The sequence below is a fragment of the Lycorma delicatula genome, chromosome 2 (assembly GCF_047948215.1).
Source record: "Lycorma delicatula isolate Av1 chromosome 2, ASM4794821v1, whole genome shotgun sequence".
Lineage (NCBI taxonomy): Eukaryota > Metazoa > Arthropoda > Insecta > Hemiptera > Fulgoridae > Lycorma > Lycorma delicatula.
Window position 1 is genome coordinate 10,094,397 of NC_134456.1, and position 13,039 is coordinate 10,107,435.

At 32.0% G+C, this 13,039-nt stretch overlaps 1 protein-coding gene across 3 annotated transcripts in view; it reads left to right on the forward strand.

Moving 5' to 3' along the window:
• LOC142320111 (uncharacterized) overlaps nucleotides 1-13,039 on the forward strand; it is a 470,415-nt gene that overhangs the window by 434,325 nt on the left and 23,051 nt on the right. For 2 of the 3 annotated variants that reach the window (XM_075357791.1, XM_075357792.1), the window contains 3 exons: nucleotides 864-977; nucleotides 8,217-8,309; nucleotides 11,916-12,032. In XM_075357791.1, coding sequence (XP_075213906.1) covers nucleotides 864-977; nucleotides 8,217-8,309; nucleotides 11,916-12,032 — 324 coding nt within the window. The remainder of the gene's footprint in view (nucleotides 1-863; nucleotides 978-8,216; nucleotides 8,310-11,915; nucleotides 12,033-13,039) is intronic. The other variant, XM_075357793.1, reaches the window with a different exon arrangement.

Here is a 13,039-nt window from a genome sequence, read left to right on the forward strand (position 1 = left end):
TCCGCGACATCGCGCACCACACGCCCGACTTCTGCGGGTGTAATTGTTTTTCGTGATAAACGTGGGGATTTTCTGCGCTCCAAATTCTAATGTTTTGGCTGTTTACGTAGCCATCCAAATGAAACCGTGCTTCATCTGTGAAAAATAACGAAACCGTAACGTTAATTCCCTCGCGCAGAAATCGACGGAACCGTTGACAATATTATAGCCGTTTTTCTTTGTCGGGCTCAAGAAGTCGATTAACCGTTTGAACGCGATAAGGTCGTAATTGTAATCGTTTGGTCGCCCGGTGAACAGTCGATTTAGACAAATTAATTTCAGCAGACAAACGTCCGATCGATTTATTTGGCGAGGCGAGTAATCGGTCTTTGATTTCAGCGACTCTATCTGTATTCAACACTGACGCAGATCTTTTGTGTTCTTTGTTATTAACAGAACCGGTCTCTCTAAATTTTGCAAATAACCTTAATACTGATGTTTTGTTAGGAGCCGGTTTATCTGGGTACTTATGGGGAAACAAATCTTGCTATGCAACCGCTGATTTCGTACTGAAGTACGACTCAACAATGAAAACACGTTCATCTACCGAAAACACAATCTTGTCTCTAGCAATACACTGAACGTTATGATTGCATTGTTGTTACTATCGGTAGTGTTCTACTGCTCACCGCGATGTTCAGATATTGGACGAGTCCATTTCAGTAACGAGTAGGGGAGTAAGCTTGACTAAAATTTCATGGATGAGTGATTGATGGGTTGCGTTTTATATGGGACACAATATTTTCAGATTGAATTATGTAAATATATATATATATATAATAATGCTTTCTTTGTTTGCGCTATGTAAAATGCATAATTTATAGGGTAATGAAGAAGAAGGTAACGGTGGAGGGGGCGGATCAGATTCTGGTTCCGCATTAAGTTTATTATTACCATTGATAGGTAGCAGCAGCAGCGGCGGTGGAACTGGCAGTAGGGTATGTTTTATGAAAAAAAAAATACATAAATATTTCCTCACTAGACTACAAGTCTACAGCACATCACTACAGTCTTTAAAAAAAGTTATTCACTTATCATTTGAAAATAATTTAATGGTAAACGATATTGTAAGAGAATGAATCACTTTTATTTAAAATTATACTTTTATTGCTATCCCATTACAGAGGGCGGTTAATCAAAATCGATCTTTGTTGTAGTCTACCCAACCAAACTTAAAAAAAATCGAAGTTAATAATTTAAAATACGAAATGATTATAAAATATTATTTTTTGAAGAGGTGACATTGATAATTTATATAAAGATCGTGAACGGAGGTAGAAGATTATAAAGTTCAATTTCGGCACGCAATCCGGTGTAAAAAAAAATCAATAAAATTAGTATTACCAGGTAAAATTTATGATCCTCTTAAAACCGGTGTAACTCTTAATGAATAGATATTTATATTAAAAACAAAATGAAATTAAGATTTAAAACTACGATAGACTCATAATATTTAAAATTTTTACTAGAGAATAAATACATACAATTGCCTGTAGCCTGAACTGAACTAGTAATTGTCAAACAATTGTATTTTTGGTATAGTAAGGGACGCGAGAATGTGTAGACTCGGTCAGCCTTATGCGTGCAAAAATGTAAGCTATTAGGGCTTTAGGCCTTGTACTCTCATTCACCCAGGACGATGAACAATCATTCGAAAAAGTACTATCTATATTACAACGGAAGCAAAACTTCATGAAAATAGTTTTATTTGTTAGTTTATTCCTGTTTATTTAATATTTAGCAATTACTATAACGATTGGAAGTTGTCAATGATGAGTATATTACAAACCAACCGGATAGGAGCACAACCAGAACCCCGATGCACTTCAAACTACACAAAATGCAACTCTTTTATTATTAAGACTAATATTTTATAAATCCTAGTTAAAATATCGGTGGAAAAGATTAATTACTTTCCTTCAACAACGGGTTACGGGTTGGTTGTTACAGTTACTAATCCGTATCAGGAGTGAAACAACACATGACAAATTACTGCGATATACTATTCGTTTAATTCAATTTTAGGGTCTTTTCAACGGCTTTTTTTTTTACTTTTAAGACCATAATGGATCACTTTAGTTCTTTTTTTTTTTTTTGGCAAGTTCTTTCTTTTCTTGCTGATTTGTTGTTTTTCAGCTTTTCTTTTTGCCAATAATTTCTAAGGGTTTCAGATCTTCTTGCACTTTCTTGTTGAAAGGGCAAGTAAAGATATCATTAGCAGAAGTAAAGCTATCTTTACTTCTGCTAATGTTGGTGGAAGGATGTTTTCTCTTGGTGTTTTAATCTGGGTATTTGTGTTTATTTAAGTTCTTTTGGTTCTTCACAATTCAGAAGTTTTCTAAAGCTTTCTCGCATGATGTTGGCATTTTCTTTATCTGTGTGTGCCAGATTTCCTTCTGAATTTCTTAACATTAGTGTTGGGGCATTAAATGTAGTGTTCTTCACTTTAAAGTTTTTGTAGTATTGTCTTGTATTATTTTTATGGAAGTCTTCCTCAATCTGTTCTAGTAATTTCTTGTGATACTCTCTCTTTTTATTTCGGCATTGTGTCATATTTTTAACGTATTTAACTTTTTAAAAGAATCGGCATTTACTTTTTCAAGTGTTATAGTTCTTTAATTATTAATTAAACGGCCGGTTAAAATTAAAAATCCCATTCGTTCGCAAAATAAATTTACTTTTAATTTATTGATAATTCACAGTACTAACAATTATATACTTATGAAACCGTAATATCGTTTTAATTTTTATTCTACTCAAAATGCCTACATTTTCTAAAATTCTGCCAAATAAGCTGCCGTTATTATGTGTATTACGTCATCATATTTCAATATTATATAGTTGTAATTAAATAAATCGTTCAAAATTATCTACAACCTTTAGGCAATAAAACATTCACATTATAGTTAATATTATATTTTATAATATTAAATGCTAATACGCTTCGGTAATAAATAGTGTTAATTGAAATAGAGCTATGCTTTTTATCAATAATAATTGCATTAAAGAACTGGAGGGGCTGCAATATAAAAGATCCCAATTTTATGCAAAAAAAAAAAAAAATTATACAGAGTGTCTCATGAAGAAACAAAAAGAATTTCAGGACATCTTTTACAAGTAAAAATAAAAAATAATAATATAAACTCGCATTTAGAAACGATTTGTTTTTTATATATAGTTGACCAAAGATTTTTTTTTCGTTTCTCCAGGTGTAAAATGAAGCTATACTGAAATTCTTAGAATTAAATTTGAGGAGTAAATTTGATAACTTCACTGGTTTTTGACCTAAAAATTGAATAAAACATATTCCAGAACTTAATTTCTAGAAATTATTTTCGAAAATTACTGAAAAATCAGAAATTGTTATCGTAAAAAGCAGTTCTTTAGACCTGACGTACAATAACTTCCTCAAATTTCCGATAAACAAAAAAAAAATTTGTAGAAAATCTATTTAAGAAATACCACCTGTAATTTAAACAGAATTTAAGAAACTTTACTTTTATTAAATACTGAACAGAGCGAAACGTACAGAAAAATACTATATTATAATTTTCGGTTTCTTCGTGAGACACTCTGTATAAATATCAATTGAATTAATGAACGCTGAGAGTTATAGTAACAACGAAGCAAAGAAGGATTTTCTTACGCAAAATTCAATTTCAGTATAATTAAGTGTGCAGAACACTTTTTTCGAAATGTAATTTAGCCACAAAATTTTATTCGTTAAAAACCATTGATTATTAATAAATCTTGTTTTATAATTCACTGCACATACAAAGATAAAATGATATGCCACTTTGTTATGCAATCGCTAATTTCAAACGTAAGAAAAAAATTAAAGAAAAATTCGTAAACTCACAAAAATAACTCTGCCATCATATTATCTATTTGTGTAGCATCAAAATTAACAGAAAAACGCAAATGCATTGTTGTAAGTAGTTTATAACACTTGCCGTCCAGATCTACCTACTACTTATGTGTGTCGGTTGGCCTCCGTGGCGAGAACGGTAGCGTCTCGTAATTTCATCCGGAGTTCCCGTGTTCGAATCCCGGTCAGGTGTGGCATTTTCACGCGCTACTTGTCATTCATCTCATCCTCTGAAGCAGGGGATGTTTTTTTTACAACCCGGTAAAGTAATATAAGCATTATACAATTTTACGCTTAAATTATTTTGTTTTAATGATAATCCTTGCTCACTTAAAAAAAAAAAAAAAACGGCCACAAATGTAATATACATTTTCAAATTTATAACAAATGTTATTATAACCCATCGGATTGGTAATCATAAATTACTTCATTCGAAGTCGAATGTTCTACGGTTCAAACCCTAATAAAGGAGATTCGGATTTGAATACTAGATCGTAGATATAGGTGTTATTTGGTAGTTAGGGTTCAATTAATCACATGTCTCAGGAATGGTGCCTCAGTCTGTCCAAAGGCTACACGTTTACCGATTGATTTACAATTACATTTCAATCGCTATGATTTTAATTGTTAATACGACTATAAAAATAAATTATTTACAATTTTATATTTATATTTTTATTTTATTTTCTTTAACTCACAATTTTTTTTTGTTTCATGTTTGTCCTCAAATCTTGCATCCTTAATTGAACATTAAGGACATTGCCGATCGATGAAATTTTGCACAGTTACTGAAGTCGGATAACAATACAATATTCAGCTATTATTTTTGCAAACATCCCCCCGTACGGGAGTAAATTAATTGTGCGAGTGTAAAAATTTTCAAAATCTGCAAACCGGCCATGCGGGGTTTTTTTGGTCGCAATAAAACTTTGCAATAATTATGCATTATCAGAGATGGATCGAATGAAAGATCTTTTATAAAAACGTTTGTCGAAAATTGTGATAAGTAAATTAAATAAAAACTTCACTATTTCGTTACTTTGTATAGTAAATGTTTGATATTTTGTAAATATATTAGAAATTTTAATACATGATGTTATCTTTTGAAATCCAAATTAACCTACTAATTAAACTCATGCATGAAGATAATTTGATTAAAGTACGACTAAAAAGTATAAAGCAAGTTTTTAAACATTTTTTTAATATTATTTATAAGTGTAAATATTTGCAGGTAGTGGATTTGTAAAAAATATTAACAGTAGTACTTATGGCTTTTTTCTTTATTTTATTTCTTTTTATGTTATGCGTTTTGCACAATAAATTGATTATATATTTGTAAATTATTTATTTATAATAATGCATATTATATTAAAACAACAAACATGCATATTGTATAGAAAATATCTAATTGCATATTGTTTTGTATAATAATAATAATACTGTACGCAATATTATTAGAGGTAAGTATAAATTATTTATGTATGCATGAAGAGTTTTTAGTATGTAACTGTACAATATTGTACAAAAGACTGTAAATTTCATAAATATTTTACAACTATCAGTCGGTATAAGACTCGTTATGTAATCAAGAAGTTAAATTGCTTTGGTGAATGCGGATATGTCGACTACATAATTATGTTTCATAGATTTTACTCGATAAACATTTATGCTTTTTTTTATGACTATTGGAGGGTACGCATCGATTAATGTATTTCATAAAACGCATGTTAATCTATCATTTATATGCTTAAAATATTCATTATTCGTAGAGCTGAATATTTACTTGTGATTTGAACCGTAATGTAAGAATAAAAAATAAAACTATTCAAGATATTGCGTATATAATTTACATTCCGCAACGTAATTGTGAAGGAAAGATGTTGTTTCGTCATTTTAAATTTACAGTCCTCGATAAAATTAATACCGCTCTTTTTTAATTAAGCTTAACAGATTTACTCACAGAACAAAACACCTTTTCTTCATCATCATCATCTATTGAATAGTCATACATTTAGCTAACTAAACTGTTCCGGTATACAGAAGATCCCAGTACAAATAACTCGGATTTCTACTTCTATATTTATTAAAAACAAGTACAGTGGAACGCCGATTATCAAAACTCCGATTTTCCGATATACAACTATGAGGACTGCTTACATCCGCACTAGGCAATTTAAAAAAAATTATTACACTATTTAAAAAAGCTGACAACACAGTTGTAGGACTTTCCCGCCACGAGATTTTTTCTGATGCACACTCAAACGTTTAATTTAAAATATTTATCGTTTTTTTTAAATATATTTTTGTTTTATTTAATTCAGTAATTCTAACTAAAGCGTGCACGTATACCGTATTTCATTCGCGCGGGTGTAGCGGTACTAGTAGCCACTTTAAATATTATTCATTTATTTTATTCTAACGCTCACCCGTGACGTTACAACATAGATGATGACAATAACAGCTGTACGTGTCAGTGCTACATTAGCGCTCCTTGTGGTGAGAGAGGGTACCAATAACACAATATATCTAGTAAGCCGCTAGGTTATTTAGAGCATTTTTGTGGGTAGGGGTGCGTTTTAAAAAAAAAAACAGTTTTGGAAAGTATTTTTTTTTTAATTGTTAACAAATGTGCCTGAGAAAAATAAGACCTTAATTAGGCGAAATCTCGCGATACTGAGGGTGACCTTGCTCTAAGTTGACCTTTTAAGTGGAAAATTTAATGGCATCAATGCCTCATATACAGAAGTAATCTGACCAAGTTTGGTCAAAATCGGTCGAGTAGTTCTGGAGATATAAGATGATTTAGGGTGCGCCATCTAACACGAACACACACACGCGTATATACGAACATCCGGAAAACTTCCAACCGGTTGTTTGGGTTCCTTAGAAGTCAAAAATGTAAAGATCCGGTGAAACCCGGATATGCCCAAATCGGAACGATTACCATGCTTTCCCTTCTATAGCTATAGCGCTAGGCGGGAAAATAAGAAACTTAAGTACTACTCAAATAAAGCTTTTTCTTTAACCGGAAGTAAATTTATTTTTTTTAATTTTTGTTTTTACTAGATTTTTATTATAATTCACATAGTACAAAATATACGTAAACTTAGGCCTATCGTTAAACTAATTATAAAATTAAAATTTTTGAAGATCGATGAAAACGCATTAATACGTCAAGTACGGACAGCGGTGTAATGATGCACCCCACGACCATTCCACGAAAAGCTCATGAATATTTGTCTACTGCTATGGACTGAGATAAAAAGAATACGATTCCATACAGTTTCTTTGTTTAAAATGATCAAGTGATCTTGCAGCTGATAAACGATCAAAATTAAAGCGACTACCAATTACAGATTTTTTAAGGATGAACAGTGTGTTTTTAAAGATATGTTTTGATAATCGATTATCGCTAATTATTCTATTAAAAGTACTGACAGTTTTTCGATTTTTTTTTTTTTTAATTTTTAAGAAATATATTTTTTATAACAAAATAATTTAACTCAATTTCTCTTCATACGTCTTTTTAAAGTTATTTTTAATAACCTTTTTAACGAAATTATTTTATTAAATAGTACGGTCGTAAATTTTTATTATTTTCTAATAATGTTTATAAATTCTGATTCTTTTATTAGCAAATTTCTACTTATGTGTTTTTTTTTTTTTATAACTAATTACTTATCTGTTGTTTATTAAACTGTACGGAAGTTCCGAGTATATTTTTGATTTTACTGAAATGCATTTATTTTTTTTATACTTTCGTCTTTTTATTAAGCCACACCCATTAAACATTAGAATTACGATAAACCTTTTTTTTTTCAATTAACCAGACTTTTTATTGTCGGATTCACCTTGGCATAGATCAATTCGAATAATCGGCGTTCCACTACATAAGTAATATTTATTGCCGCCTAAAATCGTTAATGTATCTAGAATCAATAAGAATTCAATTCTACACTACTTCCTTTATCTGTTAGAAAGGAACATAATCCTCCGTTCGAAGAATACATTCAGTTCTGGTACCCGATACCTCAGCAAGCCTTATCGAATAGAGCGTTCCTGAATGAAATATAGTTTGGTTTGTTTTTACGTGTAGCTTATTGTCCGATAATAATTATGTTATGCTATGTTTATATAAAAAGAAGTATTTAAATAGTCGAATTTTATAAATTTTTGTACATATATTCACTTTATTTATGTTTTGCACAGAATTAATAGCGTATCTATCACGTATTTTGTCCTTAATCAATCGATATTAGTTGTGTATAGTAATTTAGTAAACAGTAGTTTATATTGTGGTGTATATCAGGGTGGAGGTGATGCTTCTGGAAGTTCAGCCGGCGGATCAGATTCCGGATCGATATTGAATCTTGTTGGACCGTTACTGGGAAGTAGCAGTGGTGTAAGTATACTATTTATGAGTGTTATATTTATATAAAACAATATCAAACTGTAACCGAGGGAGTCTCTCTCGATATTCTAGTACTTAGGAGTAAAATTAAGTGGAACATTAAAGTACGCAAGTAAAGAACTATATAAAAAAAATTATTCTACTCTGAGGAAAGTTTTGAGATAGCGGTCGTACCTCCCCGCCTCCTTGACTAATTGTAAGCGATATTAAGCGGCATCATTGAGCAGATGACCTTTGTTCACAAAATCATCGTGCAAAATTTCATAAGAATCGGTTAATCCATTCGGCAGGTAATAAACAAAACAGGTAATAGCAAAAGTAATTAGGCTTATAACCGCTCACCATTGACTGAAACAGCCTGAGTAAATAACCAAGATAATAAGCTAATATAATGGAATCGTTTAATTAAAATTAGTTCAAGAGTGTATCTTTAAATCCAGAAAGACATAGAGAGAACTTTTTTTTTCTTTCGAACCCCTTTTCGGGGAATTAAATAAGACCGACACTATTATAAAGTATCTTACCTATCTAAGGGGCATTAATATATGTGATAACAATTTACCTATCTTCGAGCGAAATATCGAAATATGGGATCTCTAAGTTTAAGTTCCATATCTCCCTTCCTCTTTAACCGCTTACGACCGAAGATAAACGGGATTAATGTCTCATATATAGGAATTATCCTGTCAAATTTAACCCGAATCGGTTCACCCGGTCTGGAGATATCAAGCAAAATACAGACCAATAAACACAGAAACAATCTTACGGAACCTTTCGTTGCTAAAATAGTGTCGTTTTTCGGTTAGAAGTCATGATCTTCAAAAACCCCCGAGATTAAAAATATGCACGATAAGCATACCTCCCTTTTACGGTATAAGTTCCCTTATACTATACTGTATACTGGTATATTACACCCTTATATGTATAATTGCCCGGAAAGTAAAAAAAAATTTTTTTGTGTAAAATTTAAAAACGATAATACAAAATAAATATATATAATTTCCCACTTTACGTATAACAGGAAGATTTTATTCCAAAACTCCATAATATAAGCGGCTAGACAATTTCAATAAATTAACCGGTTGAACAAGGGTAAACATTCAGTAACGTATAACCCCGAATCCAGGATTTAAAGTGTAAATTCCGAATTTGATTGTCCCTTTTGATTATTTTATCGATTATATACAAACTTAGACTTTTGCACTAAAAAATAATAATAATAATTTTTCTTCTATATTACATGCTGTTTCACATGCAGATGAAAAAACTTTAGGATGTTGATCGATGACCCGACCTTTTCACCAAGATGTGTAATCAAGCCACAGCGGGTTTGTAGGAGCTAACCGCTACATTAATACAATACGTTTAAATATCGGAAAGTATTGAAATCTATCGTATTTTAACCTAACACCTGCCGTGAAATGCCTTATTTTAAAACCTCCTTAACAGGAAGTGTGAAGAAATGGAGGAAATAAATCCATTCGATTTTCAAAGTACTATTTTCCCAACAGAATACTGATCAACTCCGAGAAACTGTATGGAATTTTTTATGCTAAATTTGTTTAATACTCTGGAAAAAATTGTAATGTTACGATTCACACAGGAGCGACATAAAATAAACCGACGTCAGGTATTGGTAATATTGAAAAAAGAAACTTAAGCCCTTCAAAAGTTCAGTTAGTTAAAGAACTTGATGAACACCATTTTGACCGTACAGTCGATGTTTCTGAACAACGATGGTTACCGTTAATTAACGTACAAATTTTTGTTAAATAAGGTAATCTTTAGCTTAGCAATGAGGCTGTGTTCATGATAAACGGTAATTTTTCATAAACGACTACATTATCAGATGTACGAGGAATATCTCTAAAGTAAAGACCGCTGGGAAATTTACCTCCTTAAGATCGGCGAACCTGTGTCGTTCACGGCCACGCTAGTAATGTACACACTGCATTGTCTGTAAGTTCTCGCGTTGTAATATCTTTGATTACGTGTGAGTTATTACGTTATAAAATTAATCGGAAAATCGATGTTGCCGCCGACTGTGAAATACGTGGAGTCATACGTTTTTTAAACCTCAAAACGTTAAGCCGGCTTAAATTCACAGACATTTTGTTTCTGTGTACGGTGATACTCGTAATATAATGAATGAAACAAACATCCTAAAATGGTTTGAGAGCTTTAGAAATAACAGAATTAATGTGCACGATGAAAAACGTTCGGGGAGGCCATCGATAATCACCAAGGACTTGTTATCGGTCGCATTGTTCACGACCGTTTAGGCTTCAGAAATGTTTGTGCACGTCGGGTGTCTCACGTCTTAACGAAACGTTACAAAAAAATCTGAAGGGGATCTGCTTTGGAATTTTTGATGCGCTACACAGAAAAAGGCGATGAGTTCCTTAATTCGATTGTTACCGGCGATGAAACACGGATTTCGTATTACACGCCAGACAGAAACGGAAGTCAAGTGAATGGCGTCATTCACAATCACCAACCAGACCGACAAAGATCAAGCCACAGCCACGATTGATTTCATGCCGCGTGGAACGACTATAAATGCAGAAGCCTACTGAAAAATTCTACGTTAAGTTACCGCACGCCATTCAAAAACGGCTACGTGGGCGGCTGACCGACGGCATCGTCCTGCTGCACGATAATACACGTCCACATGTTGCAGGTCCGACACGTGATTTAAAGAAAACATTTGGTTGGGAAATTTACGAACACCCACCATATAGTCCGGACTTAGCTCCTTCTGATTATCATTTGTTTGGGGAATCGAAAGAATTTTTGAGCGGTAAGCGATTCGCGGGCGACGATGAACTTAAAAATGCTGTTAATCAGAGGCTAAATGGACTGGCGGCAGAAGAATACGATGAGGGTAGATTGAAGCTGGTGTATCGCTACGATAATATCTTAATTCATGTGGCGATTATATAGAAAAGTAGTATAAGATATGTATTTTAAGAGAAACAAAAAATATTTATAAATTTTCAGAATATTTTTTTTTTTTACAATGAAACTGTCTTTACTTTAGAGATAACCTCTCGTAAATCCATAATGATTTACGAGATATATATAGCCAAGTAATATTACGTCGATAAACGAGGAAGAGAGCCACTTTTTATCGATTGAAATTTAAATTAATTTACGCTTCAAAATAAAACGATTTAAGAAATTCAATACATTTTTCGCCGTGATTTTCAAAACTGTGTACTTTCAAAGCGGTAAAGTACCATCTTATTCCGATTATCAATTTCGCCAGATTTTAAATACAATTTTTTTCTGGATGATAGATCCTGCGTAATAGAACGGCTGATAAGATCACCGGACTTATAGGTTAAATTATTTCCCATATTTCCATTACATTATCTTAAATTATTTATTTAATTTATTGTAATTTTAGATTATTTAATTACGCGCACTTTAACTAAAATTACACGAATTTTTAGCTCTTTACCTTCGAATACTTACGAAATAAATACATTTTATAGTTATAATTTGTCCCCTAATATTCTATTAAATTCAGTATTACTGAAAGAAAAATGTCGTTTTTTCTACTCTTTTAACAGTTTTTTTTACTATTTATTTCAGGGTGGATCATCCGGAGGTGGCGATGCGTCTAGCGCTGGTGGCGGCGGCAGTGGTCTTGGCGATATTCTTGGACTTAGTAATTCCAGTGGCGGTGGAGGAGGCGGCGGCGGTTCAGTGGTAAGTAAAATAAAATTTTGTTTTAAAACAAAAATATTTAATAGAATGAAATCATTACTCGTTTATTAAAACTTAAAAAAACAGACTGGCTCTCAATAATACTTATAATGATGTGAATGGTAACACGAATTTTGTAGCGTGTGAAAAATCATACGCCCGATCGGGACTCGAAGATGTAAAATTCGGATGAAAGGTTTAAAAACGAGTATAATTATTTAAACTAAATTTCACTTAAGAAAATTAAAAGTAATGAATCGTGTTGACAATCGCGTTTCAACATTCAAACTTAGTCTGAATTAAGGGAAAAGAACTTTGTAGGAAAAGCTTTTAAATCTCAAACCGGGCTTCCTACCATCTTGACAATATGTGCCGCGATTTAAACTCTACTAATTTTTAAAATATTAACAAAATAAATCAGTAAATTTATTATAGATCATCTATTTCTACCTTTGTTATTATAACGGTTCTACTTTTTGTTTTATTTATTAGCTCTCACGATATTTAATTAAAAAATTCAAGTGAATTAAACACTATTAAAAAGTTTTATGTTAGACAAAAATTTTAGCGAACTCCATAGTAGAGTGGTAGCGTCTCCACCTTTTACCTGAAGGTCTCGGGTTCGAATCCGGGGTTGGGCTTGGCATTTTTCATACGCTGAAAAATTTTCATTTCATAATCTTACTGCACCAAGCTTCGTGCTTATATGGTAATTAATTATAAAAAAACAGCTGGATCGGTAATAATTTCTAAAAAAACAAAAAAAAAAACAGTTTAAACAAAAAAGTGTTACATTTAATTATCTTCAATAAATATTAATAATCTTCCACGAAAAAAAAATAGTTTTAAAAACTAACACGCTTATCTCTTTGACGGAGCGGTAACGTTTCCTATCATCCAGAGGTTCTGAGTTTGATTCCTGATGAGGTAACGTTTTTTTACCGCATACTACAAAAAATTCTTTTTCGTCCTTCCCTTAACCCTTAACCCGCCTTATCCCTTAACCCTAA